A 20,331-nucleotide genomic window follows, 5' to 3' on the forward strand; every position below is an offset into this window, starting at 1 on the left:
CAGCGGGAGCGGCCGCGCGGCAGGCAGGTAAGGCGGCCGGCTGCCTGGGCTAGGGCCGGAGCCCTGCTGCGGTCGCCCGTTGGGCCCGGGAGGTGGCGGCGGTGCGGATGGGGACGTGGTGGACAAGGTGTAGGGCGGTGGGAGAGCCTCACCCCATGCTGGCCACCCGGCTCTGGGCGCCGCGAGTGCGAGCGAGAGAGTGTTGAGCTGACAGGTGAAGGGGTACCTGGGCGGCGCCCCCTAGATTGCGCACTGGGGGGGTTCAGGCAGGGCCCATGTGGGCAGGTAGGGGGTGGTCCGTCCTCCAAGGTGTGTGTGTGTGTGTGTAAGAGGGGCGAGAATCCCCCAAACGCGCCGTGGGGTGTGGCCCTGGGCGTGGCGCTGCCCCTCATCCCCTGCAGAGGGCCCAGGGGGGTGGGGGATGGTTGGGACTAGGCGTAATCTCCCCCTGCAATTGGGAGAAAGGAGGACCAGCACTGGACACTGCTTGCTCCTCTGCCCCCAAAGGGTGGGAGGGCTTTGTTCTCCTCCCTCTTGGCAGAAGCAGCCCCCTTGGAACCTCCCCGCCTTGCTCCTCGACAGCTGGTGGCCAGGAAGGGGCGCCCCAAGTGAGGTGGGTGCATCAGGTAGGGGTAATGGTGGCAGGCTGAGCTGGCCCAGGGCCAGGGGTTTCTGAAAAGCAAGATGCTTGGGCCCAGTACCTGCCCACTGCGGCTTTGCGGCCAGGGCCATCTTCCTGTTAGTCCATGTTTGGGAGGGGTCGACAGCGCTTGCTTCTCCCATTTCTCTAGCAGAATGTTGGAGTCCCTTCAGCAGAATTGCCCCAGCAGGTCACCTTAGCCCCTAGCCCATCACTGCCCACCTCATGGGGGGGCAGGCCCAGGGTTGCACACCCTAAGAAGTAGGGGCACAACACTGTCACCCCAGGTCATCTCCAGCTCCTGGCCAACGCCACCTGCAGGGCAAGGGTTCCTGGGCCATCTCTGCTGACTCACGTGGCCCCGAATGTAACGAGGTCCTGCCAGTCCTCCTACCGGCTATCCCAACCCAACGGCCCACCCCCTGGGGTGTGGCTGGGCCAGGGGCTGGCCTTGGGCCTCCCCGTTTCAATCCGCTTGCTTCTCTCATCTGACACAGCTCCCAGGCAGCACCCTTGGGCTCTGTGTCTGTGGGGCTCCTGGCCTGTCGGGTCACACAACAAGTTCAGGGCAAAACTAGGGTGGGGACAGGTCCTGGCTGTCTTTATGGCTGTGTGAATATGATCCTAACAGTAGCTCATTTTACTGGAGTACATTTGAAATGTACAGAAGAGAACAAAAGAAATGAGGAATCCCTTGTGATTCTCTCATCAAGCACACGGTGCCACCCGAACCAGCCCCTCCCTGAGGCTCCTCACCCCCATGCCAGGTCCCTGCCCCCTGCACAGCCCCCTGAGGGCACACTGGGTGTCTCCAGGCATCTTCTTCGCCTGGCCTTTCCTCACTCTCTGCTGTAACACAGCCAGTCACCATCTTGACCACCATTGATGGTCCTTGTCCTTAGAGGTGGGGGAGTCGCTGGAGAGTGAGGAAAGCTTTGGCCCCCAGCTGGCAGCCCAGTGTGCAGCCTCTGCCACCCCCCAGCTGACCAGCTTGGGCTGCTTGTCCTTTGGGCTCTGAGCCGGGCGTGGCTCCCTGGTCCGTCTCTAGGTAAATGGCGTCAGGTGCCCACTTCAAACAGCTGGGCTTTCTTCTGGGCAGGGAGGGTGCCGTGGGGTCCCAGTGTGGCGGTCAAGCTCTCGGGCCCTCCCCAGATGCCTTGCTGGGCCAAAAGGGTGAGGGGCTTATCTCCAGGACCCTGGGTCTGGGGGGTATTCCATAGGGAGATTCTGCATACTGCCCCTTGGGGGCTTGGCCCCGCCTGAGACTCAGACAATGGGGGTGGCAGCAGAATTGAGCCTCCCCTCAAGACTGCCTGCTCCTTGCCTGGGGGGTGGGCGCAGTGCCTGGATTCCCCCTTGTCAGCCACCCCTCTCCTTCCCCACCCTGCCAGTGCTGTCAGTGTATTCTCAGGGCTGATGGGCCCCCACTTGGCCCCATCCTACCTCTGGCTGCCCCACCCTTCCCCATGCTGCACCTTACTAAGCCCTCTCTGCCCCTCTCTCAGGTCCAACCAGCCTCCCCCCACCCCATCCCCAACGTGGGTACTGAAAGCCGAGTTGCCCGAGTGGACTGACTCCTCAGATCCCTATGGGGTCTTGCCTGGCCCGGAGGGTAGAGCAGAGCAGGACTAGGAACGGGGGCAAGCCCAGTCCACGCCTCCCTAGAAGGGGCTGTGGTTGGAGAAAGGGGCGGGCGGAATCAGAGAGGGTGGGTATCCTGCTGGTCATTCTGGAAGCTCTGCTTTGTCCAGTGCCCCCACCGGTGGCCGGCAGCCTCGGGGCGGGAAGCTGCAGAGCAGTGAGAGTCACAGCCAGTCTTGGATGGAGCAAGAGGGGCAGCTTGAAGGGAGGGGGCTGAGTCCATACCCGCCAGGCAGGTGGGGCAGGAGGGCAGTCCAGCTTGGAGGTTTGCCAGCAAAGTCTGGCTGCTGGGGAGGTTCCATGGGGGGTGGGAGGTGGCCTGTCCCTGAATTCTGATTTGCATGTGTAGATCGTGTCTCATGCCTGGTCATGAGTGTGCATATGTGAGTGTGTTAGAGTGAGTGAGCATGCACACGTCTGTGTTGGGCCTGTACTGGGAAGGGGTGGGGCTGAGGCCAGTGGCTTCCCGGCTAGCAAACGCCTGCCTGATATGAGAATGGGTGGGGCTCTGCCTGACCTCCCCCTTCCCCCTTTTGCTTCCCAAGAGCTGGGGTGAGCCCAGACCCTCCCCCGCCTGTGCTCATGCCTTCGGAATCTCCAGGCCTATGGACGACAGAGGCTGCATTGTCCATGCCAGGCTTCCTGTGCCCCCCTCGGCTACTTAATCCTTTGAGATGGGGAGCCCGAGAGTGGCCAGAGGGGCCAGCAGGGTCGGAGCCACTTTCAGCCCTCTCCTTCTTGGGCCAGGTGCACTGGGCCTCGCTGGTCTGAACCCCACTAGACTGTGGGCCTGCCTTCTGGTCCCTTCCCCACCCCCTGGGTCCGCCTCTCCTGCCCTCTGGCTTGAGACAGGCATTGGGGTGGACAGTCCCAGAGGAGCAGAGAGATTGTACCATGGTGTCTGCCCCTCCTACCCCCTCATAGCTGGGATTTCCCTAACTTGTCAGGGGGCCTGAAAGTGGGAGGGGCACCTGATAGCTACCAGGCCATTTCTTGAGTCTGGGTCTTTCTGGTCCTGTTTGGAACCTGGTTTTCCAGAACTAGGAGAGGATTCTTCAACGGACAGTCCAGGCCTGGGCAGTGATTGCCACAGGCTGCCCCCCACCTGTCCCCAGCTCTGTCGGGGTGGGGGTGGGGTGAGACCTCTGGTGAGGAGCCCTAAAGTCTTGAATTGAAGAAAGAAGGCCAGAGCTCAGATAGGACAACTGAATTGAGGAGAGGGGCTTGTTTGGGGACAGGCCCCTGCTCTGTCCTCAGATGTGATGTTAGCCACATCCTACTTCTTCATAGCTTCTCACCTGAGATTTCCCTCTCTGGTTCCCACATTTGCCTAGCAAATAAGCCCTCCCATGGGCACCCCAAGGGAGGGTTTTCACGAGGCCAGCTGAACCTGAGTAGCTTTTGGTGGCCCCCATGGTTCTGTGGCCTGACACATGGGGCTGGAGCTAGTACTTGCTTCGCAGGGGAACTGGAGGATGAACTGAGTAAATGTTTGTAAAAGTATCCAAAAGAGCCTGGTACACTGCAAGTGTGACCATTGAGCTGGGATCCCAGACTTGTTCTCCACTCCCCACAAGGAGTTAACCTCACTTCTCCTCTTGCTGGTCCCTAGACTTCTTTGAGAATATGGGAACACTTCACCTTGGGGAGCATCTAGGAGTGATGGCCCTTTAAGAATTCTGGACCGGTTACCTGTCGGCCTCCCACCAGCAGTCTCCCATCTATATTATTGGCTACAGGGCTTTCCTAGGCTTTCCCCACCTCTGCTGAACTGGGCTGCATCACCATAGAAACCCGCCAGTCACTGCCTGGGGGAGGGTGAGCAGAAGCCTTAAAGGGAAGCAGTGCACAAAGACACCCCCCCCCCCAGCCCTCCAGAGAAAACCTAGCAGACATGAGCGATCCCCCCAGCACCCACACTCTAACCTTCCCACCCCCTACTGGGGCTGCCCCTTGCCTTGGGCACACGCACGCACCCACACAGCTGAGCGGGCGGGGCTGGAGACTCCTGGGATTCGGTGCCGCTCCCTCGCTGAACCCCACCAATGAACCTCTGGGCAGGCCTGCTACTGTTGGCGGGGAGCGGGCACCCGCAGAGTGCCCTTTGATTTGACATGGGGGAGGGGTGTTCTTAGAGGGCAGCAGCCACCCCCATATCCAAGCTGAGTTTCACCCCCTCCCAGGCAACCCAGCCCTGAGGGTCTGGTGCACGGTTTACAGCCGGCTGAAGAGAAATCCCAGTGGGCCAAGACTACGGGAGGGCACGCCGGGGAGCCCCTGGAGGCCTGGGGGCGGTGGGTGGGGGCTCTTTTCTGCCCTCTCAGCCCTTCTCAGAAGCTGACCCTATCCCGACCAGGGCTGGCCACGCCCTTCCTCCTGGTTGGCCCCGGGGAGAGTGGGTTCCAGCACCCAACCCACACTGGTCCTGGGCCCTGCCTTTGTCTCACTGTCGTACCTGTGGACTTAATCATGTCAGGAGCGCCTAGGACCCTTAAGGTGCTCGGCCCCCTCTGTGGGCGCTGCCCGCTCTGGTTTGGGCGGCATACGTGCGTCTTACAGCATCCCCTCGCCCTAGCGCCACAAGTGGGCGGGGACCTGCACGGTCTCTGTGGGGCTTTGTCTCCTCTCTAGGCCCCGCCTGTCAGTCCAGCGGGACCTCGGAGCGGGAGAAGCTCCCTCCTCCGCCCCTGGCCCATCTTCGCCCCTCCCCCGCCTCTTGGTGCCCCACCACAGCCTCTCAGGCTACTCCCGGTGCACGCACGCGCACGCGCACACCCGCACCGCCACCCCTCTCTGTTCTCGCCCTTTCTGCCATTTCTCATCAGTGCTCCTGCGGCTGTTTCTCACCCTCGGTACCTATTTTTCCTCATCCCTTTCTCTGCTGCCCGGGTCTCAGCTTTTCAACAGCCTCCATCTTGGCTGTCACGGTCTTTGTCTTAAGCCCCTGCCTCCCCCTCCCCAGTGCCAAAGCTCCTCGCCTGCTCCCTTCTGCCTCTTTCTTGCTGTCTGTCACCTCAGTTTTCCCCAGCCTGCCCCCTTCGCAAACGTGGCCTTGGCTCCATCTGTACACCAGCTTGCCGACCGCCCCACCTCCCTCTCCCTCGCCCTGTGGTGGTGATGGGAACCGGGGTCCTGCTGGGTGACAACCACAGCCACTTGCTACTTAATTGCCTGATGACTGGTAAGAGATCAGAAGCGGGCAGCAGTGGGAGGGCAACTGTGAGCCGCGCCCAGCTGTCCGGAGCCTGGAAACTTTCTGGCTCCTGCCAGTCTCCCAGTCGCTAGGGACATGGCGAGCTGAGTGGCAAATACCTGGAGATCTCCAAGAGGCCACGGGGACGGGGCTAAATTCCTGGTACAGACCTAACCTGAGTCTGGGATCCCCGGAGCTTAGATTTGGAGGACAGATGGAGAACCTGGTGGAGAAGCAATAAACAGAGCTGCTCCCCTGCTCCCGGTGCCCCCTAGGCTTTTGGATCGGAGTCTCCTACTGCCTCCTACCGGGCCTTGAAGTCAGGCTGCACAGGGAGGAGGAGGCTGTGTGCACTCACTGTTGTCTGGCCTCTCTACTCCTCTGCTGCCCACCCTCCCTGCCTGCACGGAGCATCCCCCTCCCCCACTGTGGGTGTGAGGGAGGAGCTGCTCATTCACCATTTATCTGGCCGACTACTCTTCTGCCTCACCACCTTAGACAAAAACCTTCTTGTGGTTCCTGGCTGCTTGCAGGCCCAGTCCACATTCGGTAGCACAGCATTCCATCCTGGTCTCCTCTGATGAGCACGTAGTCACCACGGGGGGGGGGGGGGGCCGGGTCTGCTAAGCAGTGTACCCCCTCCTGGTCAGGGACCGAGGTGCCTCCCAGGCCCACATCATATAAGTGGCACGGGGCATTATAGGCGCTGCTTGGGCCTGGGGCAGACACATCTAGCCTTGCTGAGCCCTGAAACCACCAGGAACGGGGCCTCCCAGGCTTGAGAGGCATCAGGGGGCTACTGCCCTCGTGCCCTCAGCTTCTCAAGGCAAACTGCCATTTCGCCAGCCGCTTCTTCCCTTTCCTGGCTCCGCTCTGGGAACACAGTCATCCTAAGCCCCTTTCTGCCCTCCCCTTGTACCATTTTCCAAGTCCCTCCCCCGCCTGCTCTTTAAGCCAGCACCCAGGCTTTGAGAGTGTGACAAAATAGGAAACAGTGCACACAGATAGCAGACCTGCCACCAAACACACACACAGACACAGATACATACAGGTCATAGGTGTGTAGCTTCACCCTCCACAGAAACACTCACCCTTTGTAGGTTCAGAGTTCCCACAGGAACACACGTTCCAGAGCACACATATGTGCAGTCAGCTCCCACCAGCAAAGACACACACACGTCTGTGCCCACAAGGGCACACACATAGCCATGGACACCTACTCACAGGCAGCAGCTAGCACATGTGGGAATGTGTGCACAAAGCGGCCTGTGGCATGCCCAGGAGAGCTGATGGGGGCAACAAGTTGGTGCTCCGGAGGGAGCTGGCTGACAGAAAGGAGGAAAGGAAGGGGAGGGAGCCTGGAGGTCCAGCCCTGAGACACTAAGGCCAGGTTTCTTCCTGCCAGGTAGGGGGAGGAGGGAGGAGCTGGCCAGCAGGGGGCGGGGCCAGGAGCCTAGGCGCGCCCAGATGTTAGTCACTAACGTCCCTGGTTCTCTCCACCACCATCCCCCTCCTGTTCCTTCCTTCTCTCTCCCAGTGCCCCCACCTCCAGCTCCCGCCCCAAGCTTCCCAGCATTCCTCTTCCCCGGGCAGGAACCGCAGCCGGAGCAGAGCCCGGCGGGCCGTGCCGCGCCCAGCCGCCGGCACTGCCGCGAAGATGGCCGTGGCGCTGCGGTACGTGTGGCCGCTGCTCTTGTGCAGTCCTGGTTTGCTCATCCAGATCCCCGAGGAATGTGAGTACGTGCCCCTCGCAGCACGAGGGGCTCTATTTATCTTTGGTCCCGCACCTTTCCCCGTTGGGACCCTCGTCCCTCCTTTCTGGGTAGGGTAGGGTAGGGTAGGGGGCACCTAGGGCACTGGGGCCTTCAGAGAGAAGGGCTTAGGGGAGGGGGAGGCGCAGTTAGGATTCAGCACCACGGACAGGGAGTCGCGGGCGGGCGGTCGGGCGCGGTCATCACCACTGACAGCCGCCCACCCGCCCGCTCAAGGTCTGCAGGACCGCTGCCGCTGCCGCCTGAGGCACCGGCGGGGCGGAGGGAGGTGATGGGCTACAGTGTGGGGTTTGGGGAACGTCCTGGATTCAAGTCTTGCCCCCCGCTTCTCACTTATGTTATCCTGAGCTGTTTTTTTTCCCACCTTGGCCCCTCAAGAGGGAAATACGCCTTGAAACCCCCAGACCCAACCCAGCAGCCTTCTGGATTCTTAAAAAATTGCTGTGTAGCTATTTGGTGCAGGACACATGTCTAAAGTTAGGATGGTACTGGGAGGATGGGTGAACTTCTGTGGGGGGGGGGGGTTCCACAGGCAGGGAAGTGGAGGTGTGACTGTGGTGATAATGACCCAGGCCCAGAGGTTTGTGATTTTCTAGATGGGTAAGTTTGTGAGTCAGAGGAATTGTTCCCCCTTGGCCAGGTTTGTGCAGGTCTGAGGTTATTTGACTGTAATACTGGGGTGTGTGTGTGTGTGTGTGTGTGTGTGTGTTGGTGGGTTGGTTACATTGGAGTAGGTGGTGTGTGTGTCTGCAAGGTAGGACACATAAACGTACCACTCTGAGAAAGGGCTGCAGGAACCATGTGGAAGGTAGGGCATGAGTATGTCCAGTGCCTGCCCTCCCTCCTCCCTTGCCACCTTTCTCTCTGGGCCTGGGCATTAATGGAGTGAAGAGTAGCTGACAGGACAAAGGTTGGGGACACCCTTTAAACACCCTGTGAAACCAGAGATACAAAGGGGCAGAGGACACATACCGACACAAAGGACCACAGCCATCCACACAGCCTCCCCACCAGGCATCGGGCACACACAGGTCTGTAGATGTTCCCAGGCAGGAGCCCTCTCAGACAGTCACCTTCAAGATCATGCACCCGCCCCGTTGTCCATACAGGGCATGCCTGCACACACCTCCCCAGACCCACACCTCCTTCCTGTCTGCTCCGCTGCCTCTGGGGTGCTGATACCTGGCCTGAACCCCCTGAGTCTTACCCTGGGCCTCAGCCTGCTCCTCCACCAGATGGGCTAGACCAGCTTGCCTGGGTGCATTTATGTGAAATGGGCAGTGAGGATTTAGAGAAGACAGCAGTGGGGAAAGAGAACTAGGTCAAAGACCATGGCAACTGCTTCCAGGCTGCCCTGGGCACTGAGCCGTGATTGGCCTTGACCCCGATACTGTGGAAGAACCCCCTTCTTGCTCAAAACTCTCCTCCAACCTTCGTGCTCTCCCTTCCCCCAGTCACTGTTGTCCCCTTTGTCTCTTGCTCTGCCATGTCTGCCGAGTTGATCCCCCATCTTGCCCTTCCTGTCCCTGTCTCTTGCTCTCAGGCTGCCTGCATCAGGTTCGGTCCCTCCCTAGCTCAGGCCTTTCTTTGGTGTCCCCAGGGGCCCCTCTCCCCCAGGCCCTGGCACTGAGGTCTTCTGCAAACACAAAGCTTCCGTAGCAGGCACTCGTGCCAGCCACCAGTGCAGAGGCTGCAACCTGGGCCCGCCAGCACCCTCTGGCCTCTGCCCCAGGTGTGGAGAGACAGGACCGCCAGCACTTGGGGCTGTGGAGGCTGTTGCTGCTGTCCTAGGGCCTTTTCAGGGGGGTCGGGAAGCATGTTGGGGGCAGTTGGCCTCTGAGGGATGGGCCTGGAAATTGAAAACCCACAGCTGTGCTAATTGGATTAGGAGGGAAGTGAGCTGGAGCCAGGAGAGTTCCTGGCTGAGGCTGGCCATTGGTCGAAGCTCCCACAGCATCCTGCAGGGGCGGGGGTGACGGGGGGTAGGGGGAGCAGCTGGATCCTGTAGGTCCCACCATGCTCTGTCCAGCCACCACATGGCCTCAGGGCACAGCGCCTTACTGCCCCTCCCAGTCCCTGTGGGCCCCTGCTGGGGTACTGAGCCTTTCTTTCCTCCTCTCTCTGCTGCTGCCCGGACACCCCAGATGAGGGACTGCATGGTGAGTCCAGCCGGGCTTGGGAGAGTCCCCCTTGGTATGCATGCCCTTGCCCCACCCAGATCCTCCTGCTCTGCCCACCTGGCTGTCCTGAGTTCCCTTCCTCCCTCTTGCTCCACCCACGATGGCTCTGGCCCTTGTCACTGCCACTGGGGACTGGGCCAAGCCGTGGTGCTTGCCCAGCCCCTTACCGACCCAGGTCCCACCACAGTGATGGAGCCGCCAGTCATTACGGAACAGTCACCACGGCGCCTGGTCGTCTTTCCCACGGATGACATCATCCTCAAGTGCGAAGCCAGCGGCAAGCCCGAAGTAGAGTGAGTGACCGCCTCCCCCCCGCCCTACCTCCCCCCCACCATGTTCCAGGCCTCCTGGCCTCCAGCCCTTGTCTACCCACAGGTTCCGCTGGGCACGGGACGGCATCCACTTCGAGCCCAAGGAGCAGCTGGGCGTAACCGTGCACCAGGCAGCACGCTCGGGCTCCTTCACCCTCACGGGCAACAACAGCCATTTTGCCCAGAGGTTCCAGGGCACCTACCGCTGCTTTGCCAGCAACAACCTGGGAACGGCCATGTCCCATGAGATCCAGCTGGTGGCGGAGGGTGTGTACCTCTGCAGGGGCTGCAGGCGAGGGCGGGAGGGGTGCTGGACAGAGTCCTTTCAGCAGGCCTAAGAACTTATATGGGATCCTGGCTGTCCCTGGCTCCTGCCGCTGTCTCTGTGGGTGCCGTTTCCACCTGTCCTCCCCCTCTCTCCCATCTTTGTGGTAGGCCCTGTTTCACCTCAGCACCCGGCCCAGAGCTGAGGGAGCTGTACCTTGTCTCAGCTCTGCCCTGCCTACCTCTGCCTCCCCAGTACCCTCCCCGTCTCGGTGGGAGATCTCCTGCCCCTCCCTCTGTTAGTCCCCCTTCTTCCCTCTGCTCCCCCTGGCACCCCGTTTTCCTCACCACACATCCATCCTTCCTCTGCCCCCCTCTGTCTGCATTGATTCCTGTCACCCTTTCCCAGAGGTCCCCTCTTCACTGAGTCTCCAGCTTCCCCCTCTCTCCACCCCTCTGGTTACCTTGGGAACCGTTGCCGTGGTTTCTGTGTCAGGATGATGGAAGGGTCTATGACTCTTGCATCCTTTCAGGCTCCCCTCCCCCACCACTGCTCACCAGCTCCTGCCCCGCCCCCCCCACCTGCCCCTTCAGTCTCTGTCCCTGTCCTCGGGGTGGACACGAGGATAGCCATCAGTTGGCTTGCAGAGGGGCAGACGGTTAACCCCTCCCGTCCAGCCAGCCTTGTGCCTCTGGAAGGGTCTCCGCCTCCACATGGACTTCCTCTCACAGCGGTGTCCCAAGTGCCCCTTCGCCCCACCCCCCACCCCCACAGGAACTCTTCCTCCCCTCTCCCACCCTGCACTGTCTGGGCCAGGGAAAGTTGGGACCCACAGTGCCAGCCTCTCTGCCCCTTCCAGGTGCTCCCAAGTGGCCCAAGGAGACTGTGAAGCCGGTGGAAGTGGAGGAGGGCGAGCCGTTGGTGCTGCCTTGCCACCCACCCCCCAGCGCTGAGCCCCCTCGCATCTACTGGATGAACAGCAGTGAGTGGCATTGTCGAGCGGTGGGCAGGGCAAGGGTGGGCTTACTTCTCTGGGGCTGGCCCTGACCAGTGCGCTGCTCCCCTGCAGAGATTCTACACATCAAACAGGACGATCGGGTGACCATGGGTCAGAACGGGAACCTCTACTTCGCCAACGTGCGCACAGAAGACATTCACTCGGACTACATCTGCCACGCTCACTTCCTCGGGGCCCGCACCATCATCCAGAAGGAACCTATTGACCTCCGGGTTAAGGCCAGTGAGTCCCAAAGACTTGGCCACCCACACCCCCGAGCTGCGCCCCATCTCCCTAAGGACAGTTTGCCCCCACCTCACCCCGCACCCCTGGCCAGATCCTGCTGGGCAGCAAGAGCAGAGTGGGGATCGGCCCTTTTCCAGAGGAGGGGACCAAGGTCTCAGGGGTCATGCTCACTGTCTCCTTCCAGCCAACAGCATGATTGACAGGAAGCCTCGCCTGCTCTTCCCCACCAACGCCAGCAGCCACCTGGTGGCCTTGCAGGGACAAGCCCTGGTCCTGGAGTGCATTGCTGAGGGCTAGTGAGTCTGGGCTCCCTGCGGGGGTGGGGGCAAGGGGGGCGGAGCTCTGCCACGTGGCTGGGTGACCCTCTGCTTTTTTCCCTGGACAGCCCCACACCCACCATCAAGTGGCTGCGTCTAAGTGGCCCCCTGCCGGCTGACCGCGTGACCTACCAGAACCACAACAAGACGCTGCATCTGGTGAGGGTGGGTGAGGAAGATGATGGCGAGTACCACTGCCTGGCTGAGAACCCTCTGGGCACCGCCCGGCATGCCTACTATGTCACCGTGGAAGGTACAGATGCCTTGGGTGCCCAGCGACCGCCTGAAGAGGCCATTCACGGGAAGGCGGTGGGTGAGAGCAGGCTGGGCGCTCAGGCCTTGTGTCCTTTCCTCCAGCTGCCCCGTACTGGTTGCACATGCCCCAGAGCCACCTGTACGGGCCAGGAGAGACTGCGCGCCTGGACTGCCAAGCCCAGGGCCGGCCCCAGCCCGAAGTCACCTGGAGAATCAACGGGATCCCCTTAAAGGGTGAGTAGGGGGTGGACAGGGCACAAAGCCAGCAGCCAGAGGTAACTGAGCCCTAGGGACTCTGGGGAGAGAAAGAGGAGGGGGAGACAAAGAAGAAGAAGAAGGGGCAAGGAAGGGAAGGAAGGGCTTCCAAGTCACTCAGGGCTCTGCCTGGCCTGTACCTCATCCCACGGCGGCCACAGAGCTGCGCGAGGACCAGAAGTACTGGACTCAGCAAGGAAACGCCTTGGTCCTGAGCAACGTGCAGCCCAGCGACACCATGGTGACCCAGTGTGAAGCTCGCAACAGGCACGGGCTCCTGCTGGCCAATGCCTACATCTATGTTGTCCGTGAGTGCCTGGGCTGGGGGCTGCGGCAGGCGCTCTCGTCCCCATTTCATAGAGAGGAAGCCCAGCCCTTGGGAGGTGGGCAGAGGGTAGCTTGCCCCTGCGCCTCTCGAGTCCTGGCCACCGGTGGCCCTGAGCCCACATGTGGGCCCTGCCTGCCTCCTGGACTCCCTCTGCAGAGTTACCCGCCCAGATCCTTACTCCAGACAATCAGACGTACCTGGCTGTGGAGGGCAGCACGGCCTACCTCCTGTGCAAGGCGTTTGGAGCCCCTGTACCCAGTGTCCAATGGTGAGCTCCCGGGCCCCTGGGGCAGGCAAGGGGCACAAGGGGCCACTCGGAAGCCCTGAGCTGGCCCTACTGCTTCCGCTAGGCTGGACAAGGGCGGGACGACGGTTCTCCAGGATGAGCGCTTCTTCCCTTATGCCAACGGGACCCTGCGCATCCGGGACCTCCAAGCCAATGACACGGCGCACTACTTCTGCCAAGCCACCAACGACCAAAACAATGTCACCATTGTGGCTAACCTGCAGGTCAAAGGTCAGACAGTGCCCTTTGGTGAGAGGCTGGCCACGCCCCGCGGAGGGCCGGCCAGGGTCTCAGAGGGCCCACCATCGTCAGCCTGCCTGTGGTTGCCCTCAGATGCCACTCGGATCACGAAGGCGCCCCGAAGTGCCGTGGAGAAGAAGGGCTCCTGGGTGAACTTCACGTGCCAGGCCTCCTTCGACCCCTCCTTGCAGCACAGCCTCATGTGGCGCAGGGATGGCCACCACCTCCAGGACCTCGGAGACAGTGACAAGTGCGGGCCCAGGGCGGTGGTGGTGGGGACAGAATGGGGAAGCAGGTTGCCCAGGCAGGCCTAGGCCGCAGGGTAACGCGAGTCCTACCGGCCCAGGTACTTCATTGATACTAGCAGTTTAGTCATCAACAGCCTGGACTACAGCGACCAGGGCAACTACAGCTGTGTGGCCAGCACCGAGCTGGACATGGTGGAGAGGAGCGCCCAGCTACTGGTGGTGGGTAAGTCCTGAGGGTTAGGGGGACACAGGCTGAGAGGTGGGGAGGGTGCAAGGCAGGCCTCTAAGCCAGAGGCTGAGCAGGGCAGAGACTCACCCTCCTGGCCTTCAGGGAGTCCGGGGCCGGTGCCTCAGCTGGAGCTGTCCGACCACCACCTGTTGATGCAGAACCAGGTGCGCCTGTCTTGGAGCCCTGCTGAGGACCACAACGCCCCCATTGAGAGTAAGCAGCTGCCACAGGAGGCCTCTCTGCCCAGGCCCCTCCCTGCACCACACACCCTCCATGATGGCACAATTGCTCTGTGCTTCTTGGCAGAGTATGACATTGAATTTGAAGACAACAAAATGGAGCCAGAGAGATGGTTCACGCTGGGCAAGGTGCCTGGGAACCAGACCTCAGCCACTCTCAAGCTGTCGCCCTACGTCCACTATACCTTCAGAGTCACTGCCATTAACAAATATGGCCCTGGGGAGCCCAGCCCGGCCTCTGAGACTGTGGTAACGCCTGAGGCAGGTAAGTCAATGCTGAGGAGGGTCAGCAGGCCGAAGCCCAAGGGTGGGCTGGGGGGAATGTCTCCTCTCCCAGGAGGGTCTCCAGCTATCACCGCCCAGGGCGTGATGGGCAGACACGTTGCTTTGCAGCCCCAGAGAAGAACCCACTGGACGTGAGGGGGGAAGGGAACGAGACCAACAACATGGTCATCACGTGGAAGGTGAGGGTGGCCAGTGGGCGGGGCCAGGCAAGGCTGTGGCGGGTCCCAGGGGACCCTAGCCTGGAGACCAGTGCTGACCACCTGCTGCTCCTCTGCTTGCCCTGCAGCCATTGAAGTGGGTCGACTGGAACGCCCCTCAGGTCCAGTACCGGGTACAGTGGCGCCCTCGGGGGGCTAAGGGCGTGGCCTGGCAGGAGCAGATTGTGAGCGAGCCCCTCCTGGTGGTGACCAACACCTCCACCTTTGTGCCCTATGACATCAAAGTACAGGCCGTCAACAGCCAGGGCAAGGGCCCTGAGCCCCGCATCACCGTTGGCTACTCGGGCGAGGACTGTGAGTTTGGGCGATCCTTGCCCCCCCCCCCAGCCCCCTTGTGCCCTCTAGTGAATCAGGGTCTTTTCATACAAACCTCTGGTGAGGTCAGGGAAGGCCACCTGGCACGGGGTCCACTCAGGGTCATGCTTGACCTCTAGTTGGCATTCCACTGTAGTTTCCTTGAGTCCAGAACTGTCCAAGTGCTTAACCTCGGTCAGGGGTGGCAGATGGCCTGGTCTCCCCCTTGCAGTCTGAAGGGAAAGACCCTCTTCACATAGCACCCAAACCCACCTCCAGTGGGGAGCTGTGGGTGGGCCACAGGCAAGGGCCACCAACGGCTGGCTGTTCCCAGTTCCCCAGGCCAGTCCCCAGCTAAACGATGAAGTCACCGTCATCAACTCCAGCACTGTGCTGATCCTGTGGCAGCCTGTGGAGCCAGCCCAAGTCAAGGGTCACCTCCGCGGATACAACGTAAGAGTCCCAGGCAAAGTGGGCAAGGAGCCGGGGATTTGGCCCCGGAGAGTGACACGGTCTGGGTTGTCTTCTGCCCCAGGTGACATACTGGTGGGAGAGCCCCCAGAGGCATCCACACAGAGGCCACGTGATGGTCCCTGCCAACGCCACCAATGTCACCCTCAGCGGCCTGCAGCCGTACACCTCCTACCACCTGGAAGTGCGGGCCTTCAATGGGCGGGGCTCAGGGCCTGCCAGTGAGACCACCTTCAGCACCCCAGAGGGAGGTGAGCCGTGCCCCGCGCCCCGCCCACACCTCCCCCAGGGCTGCCCTGCGAGGCCCTGCCGGCTCCTGTCTGTGTCCGCAGTGCCCGGTCCACCAGAGGTGCTGCACCTGGAGTGCCAGTCAGACACCAGCCTGCAGCTGTGCTGGCAGCCCCCGCTCAGTCGCAATGGAGTGCTGACTGGCTACCTGCTGTCCTACCGCCCAGGTACACACATGGCTGGCCAGGTGGGTGGGCAGCCCAGGCTCAGCACACAGCCTCCTGATGCCCTCCTGCCTCCCCCCCCCCCACCCAGTGGACAGCGGCAGCCAGGAGGAGCTGTCTTTCGAGCTTAAGGACCCAGAGTTGCAAGCGCACAACCTGACCAACCTCATCCCCGGCCGGCAGTACCGCTTCCAGCTGCAGGCTACCACTAAGATGGGCGCGGGCGATGCCATTTCACAGGAAGGGGGCACCATGGCCCTGTTGGGTGAGCCAGGGACCTGGGCGGGGGCAGGGTGCTGAGGTGACCTTGTCACTCATGCCCTCCACTCACTCACCTCAGAGAGCTCGAATTTTGGCCACATCTCGACCACCACTGGCGAGAACTACAGCATTGTCTCCTGGGTCCCCAAGGAGGGCCAGTGCAACTTCGGCTTCCACATCCGCTTCAAGACCATGGGCGGTGAGGGGCCCAGAGGCTGGGCGGGGAGTGGAGGGGGTGGGGGGCATGGAGTCCAGAGGGGTGCCGCCAGGTGGTGACGCTCACCCGCCCCTGCAGAGGAGAAGGTGGGTCCGGCCCTCCCAGTGCACTACGTCAGCTACAACCAGAGCTCCTACACGCAGTGGAACCTGCAGCCAGGCACGGACTACGAGATCCACCTGCTGAAGGACGAGGGGCTGCTCTACCGCACGTTTATCAAGACCAATGGCACTGGTGAGCCTGCGCCCGGGTGTGCTGGTGGCTCAGGCTGAGCACTGGGCGGGGGCCCTAGGGCTGTCTGTCTGCTGCAGGACGGGTGAGGCTGCCTCCCGCCGGCTTTGCCACCGAGGGCTGGTTCATTGGCTTCGTCAGCGCCACCATCCTCCTGCTCCTCATTCTCCTTCTCCTCTGCTTCATCAGACGCAGCAAGGGTGGCAAGTACTCAGGTGACCCCCAAGCCCCGGGTCCGGGCGGCCCCAGCGGGCCCAGGAGTGCTGGGCGCGGGGCGAGGGCGCCAGAGCTTGGGGGAACAGCGGGCCACCTCGCCCCGCCGACCTTTCTGCAAACCAGCCCGCCGACCTTTCTGCAAACCAGACCGTGGGCTGCTTGGGGACAGGTGGGGGCAGCACTGCTAAGCTAGAGGAGAACTGGGGTGCTTGGAGCAGAGTGGACCCGACCGGCCCCCGCCCCAGCCCTGGGGCTGGGGCCGGGGCCAGAGGGCAAGGACAGGCTGGGACAGGGGAGGAAGCAGGCCCTTCTCCCGTATGTGTCTCTAGTGAAGGACAAGGAGGACACCCAGGTGGACTCGGAGGCCCGGCCAATGAAAGATGAGACCTTCGGCGAGTACAGGTAAGCTCAGGGCAGGTGCAGGGCCAGCCCCGTCCACTCTTCCCCTCTGATCCTGTCTCTCTCTCTCCTGCGCTGCGGGTGACTTCAGGTCCCTGGAGAGGTAAGCAGGGGTCCTGGTGACAGGCCCTATTCCTCTGCTCCCCACTGACACCCCAGTATCAGGGAACCTGTCTTCCTCACCCCCCAGCACCTACTTGCTCCCTCACAGTCCCCCCAGGGTCTGCCTTCCAGCAAACACAGCCCTCCTGCCCTACCCCCCTGTAGTGACAACGAGGAGAAGGCCTTTGGCAGCAGCCAGCCATCCCTCAATGGGGACATTAAACCCCTGGGGAGTGATGACAGCCTGGCCGATTATGGGGGCAGCGTGGACGTCCAGTTCAACGAGGATGGCTCCTTCATCGGCCAGTACAGTGGCAAGAAAGAGAAGGAAGCTGCAGGTGGCAATGACAGCTCAGGGGCCACCTCCCCCATCAACCCTGCCGTGACCCTGGAATAGTGGGGCCGAGCCAGGCACAGCAGGCAGGGCTCTGCCCAGGGTTGGGCTGCAGGGCCTTCCCAGGCCAAGATGCCCCTGCTCACTGTGCCCCTGCCCTGTCCTCCGGCCCTGGGCTGCTGGGGCTGGAATTTGGGGGCAGGGGACTAGTGCTCACCGCCTCCAGCTCCCTCCCCAACCCCTTTCCCCAGTTTATTGCCAAAACCCAGCTGCATCCTCCCAGAAGCGCTCTCTGCTCAGGCTGTCGGCACAGAGAGAGGCCCTGAGTTGGGGGATGGAAAGGAACTAGGACACTGTCCCTGTGGTGCCCTCACTGGGGACAGACCTGGCATGGGTCTCTCCTGTCTGCTTTCCTCCACCACCCCCACCCTGGCCCCCTCCCCAGCCTCTCCCTGGCCAGCCTGTGGGGCTGGGGCAGAAGCATCGCCCTGTCCCCCCATCAGCTCTAACTGAGATAGGAGCGGGGTGAACTAGCCATGGTGGTGGGGAGGCCATCGGAAGAGCCCAGCGGCCCCACCCCAAATACTGCAACCCCCACTGCTGCCCCTCCCCAACGGCTGGCTTTCAGGTGCACCTCACACATGCTGCCTTTGGTCCCACCACGCAACATCCCTGTGGCCTGTGTCACTGCCGGGTGAGGGGTGGGCCACTGCCTCCCCTGCCCACGCCCCGGGCCTCTCCCAGCCGCCACTACCCTCATGCCCCCTTGCCTGCCCCCCCCATGCCCCAGTCGTCTGAACAGTCCTGTTCTTCAGCCTCCCCTGTCCCCACCTTGGGAATGTACATACATTGTGACTTGGACAGTTCGTCCCTATACCCTTTCCCCACTAGTGTGTGAGGCAGATGTTGCAGTCTCTAGGTGGTTTCTAGGTTTTATAGTAATAGCTTTGATGATCCCACCCCCAGGAAAAAGAAAAACAAACGAAAAAACCAGACAGCTCCCCCCACCCCGCCCCCGCGCCGTCTTTGCTTGGTCTGTCCATGAGCCCTCTACAAAAACCAGAAGTCTATATATATATATGTACATAAATATCAGAAATCTAACTGGCAGATAAAAACCTGCAAACAAAACCAGTGTCCATAGTGTCCGTCCTTTCCTCGCGGCTTTCCTCAGCGGTGTCCCTGGCTAAGTGGCCCTCCAGAATGGCTGTGGGGACCTTCCTGCCTCCTGAAGCCCCACTCTGGCCTCTTGTCATGGCAGGAGACAGCATAGCTCGGGAGTGACAAGACTGACCCTCGGCCACCTGTGTCTGCCTGCCCAGCCGCCTGATTTGCAGGTTCCCACAACCCTGGGGCCCTCAGGCCCTGGGGACAGTGGCAAGCACAGAGAGATAGCCAACAAGCACATGTTGCTCAAGACCGTCATTCATTGTCGTTAGGTGCCATTAAGTTGGTTCCAACCTAAGGAAACCCTGCGTGGTCCTGCCCATTGTGACAGCCACTGTGCCAGTCCGTCTTGTCAAGGGTCTTCCTCTTTTTCAATACCCATCACCTTAACCAAGCATGATGGCCTTCTCCAGGGACTGGTCCCTCTTGATAACACGTTCAAAATACATGTGTGTCAGGCTGGGTTGTCGAGAAATAAAACCATTGTCACAGAAACATGTATAAGAAAGAACTTTACATGAGGAAGGCAGCCCAGCCCAGGCCCACTCAAATCCATGGATCCGATGTTAACCGAAGCCCTTTCAGACACATGTAGCTGCAGGCAGATGAAACAGAAAGGTGAAGCAGGGGGATTGCAAGCCAGTGGATGCAGAGCTACGTGGATTTAAGGTTCGTGGGAAGGAACCATAAATCAGACTACTGACAGCTCTCACATGGGGCCACCCCTAGAGGTAGACACAGAATCCAAGCAAGAGGCAAAGGGCAAGTGACAAATTCTCCGTCTCTCTTATTCAAAGGCCACACCCGCCAAGACATCACCAGGCTATCGTCTGAATGACAGGTTGGTCTCCACCCTTACCTCCAGACAGGCACCATCAAATTGACATAAAGTCTAACCACTACAGCGTGAGACCATCCTTGCTTCTAAGGAGCATTCTGGTTGTACTTCCAAGACAGATTTGTTTGTTCTTATGTCAGTCCATGGTACTTTCGATATTCTTTGCCAGCACCACAATTCAAATATACTGATTTTTCTTTGATCTTCCTTTTGCAATGCCCATTTTTACATGCATATGAGGAGATGAAAAATACAGTGGCTTGGGTCAAGCACACTGTAGTACTTGCTTTTCAACACTTCAAAGAGGTCTTGTGCATCAGATTTACCCAATGCAATGTGTTCTTTGATCTCTTGACTGCTGCTTCCATGAACATTGATTGTGTGTGGATACACGCAAAATGAAATCCTTGATAACTTCAATATTAGCTCGACTTATCATGCTGTTGTCTATTGGTCCAGTTGTGAGGATATTTGTTTTCTTTACATTAATTTGTTGTCCATATTAAGATTGCAGTCCTTGATCTTCATCAACAAATGTTCCAATTCCTACTCACTTTCAGCAAGCATCATTCATTAGGGAAGTGCAAATCAGAGACACAATGAGTTACCACTTCATTCCCACTACGATGGCTATTTTCAACAAAATGGAAATCAGAAAGTGTTGAGGAGGATGTGGAGAAACTGGAACCTGTTTGTTGCTGGTAGAAATGTCAAATGGTGCAGCCGCTGTGGGAAACAGTGGTTACATTGGCTCCTCAAAAAGTTTGACTAGTATATGGCCCCACAATTTCACTGCCATGAAAACAGACCCAAACAGACGTACGTCAGCAATGTTTCACAGCAGTAGTTTTAGAAATACATGGCGGTGATGGTTGCAAAGCATTTCATAAAATGCTACTGAATCGTACACTAAAAATGGTTGAAATAACACATTTGGGGGTGGGAGATATATTCTTAATATGATTGACTGAATTAAATTACTAACCGAGAAGATAAAGAAAGACTGTGGATCTAAGGTCTTGATAGATTTTACTTTATGAGGGTTCAAATAAGTATCAATACAATCAATGCTATTTGAAGCTCAGTTTATTTTCTTTTTCCTATGTTTGTATATGTGTATGTCTCTATTGAGTCTCTTTCGTGTCTCTTTCTTATTTATTTATTTTGATCATCCCCATCCCTTTCCTCCCCCTACCCCCAGCCT

At 59.9% G+C, this 20,331-nt stretch overlaps 1 protein-coding gene across 4 annotated transcripts; it reads left to right on the forward strand.

Moving 5' to 3' along the window:
• The first annotated feature begins 6 nt into the window (after positions 1-6).
• On the forward strand, positions 7-18,253 carry L1CAM (L1 cell adhesion molecule). 4 transcript variants are annotated; one of them, XM_045285547.1, is made up of 29 exons: positions 7-27; positions 7,012-7,207; positions 9,391-9,405; positions 9,614-9,719; positions 9,802-10,004; positions 10,862-10,984; positions 11,072-11,242; positions 11,430-11,541; positions 11,631-11,815; positions 11,920-12,051; positions 12,234-12,380; positions 12,557-12,668; positions 12,751-12,917; positions 13,020-13,176; positions 13,273-13,397; positions 13,506-13,616; positions 13,710-13,907; positions 14,036-14,106; positions 14,214-14,439; positions 14,774-14,892; positions 14,975-15,161; positions 15,243-15,365; positions 15,454-15,627; positions 15,703-15,822; positions 15,919-16,074; positions 16,152-16,286; positions 16,617-16,689; positions 16,778-16,789; positions 16,954-18,253. In XM_045285547.1, exons 2-29 carry the CDS (start codon positions 7,132-7,134, stop codon positions 17,183-17,185), a joined length of 3,768 nt encoding a protein of 1,255 aa, XP_045141482.1. In that variant the 5' UTR covers positions 7-27; positions 7,012-7,131; the 3' UTR covers positions 17,186-18,253. The 4 variants fall into 4 exon arrangements, with proteins under 4 accessions (XP_045141482.1, XP_045141481.1, XP_045141484.1 ...); XM_045285546.1 differs by lacking the exon at positions 7-27 and adding an exon at positions 554-613; XM_045285549.1 differs by lacking the exon at positions 7-27 and adding an exon at positions 554-613 and having other exon boundaries at positions 16,152-16,274.
• The last annotated feature ends 2,078 nt before the right edge of the window (positions 18,254-20,331 follow it).

Source organism: Echinops telfairi, unplaced genomic scaffold, assembly GCF_000313985.2.
Source record: "Echinops telfairi isolate 266 unplaced genomic scaffold, ASM31398v2 ScPeMD7_7472;HRSCAF=8510, whole genome shotgun sequence".
NCBI lineage: Eukaryota > Metazoa > Chordata > Mammalia > Afrosoricida > Tenrecidae > Echinops > Echinops telfairi.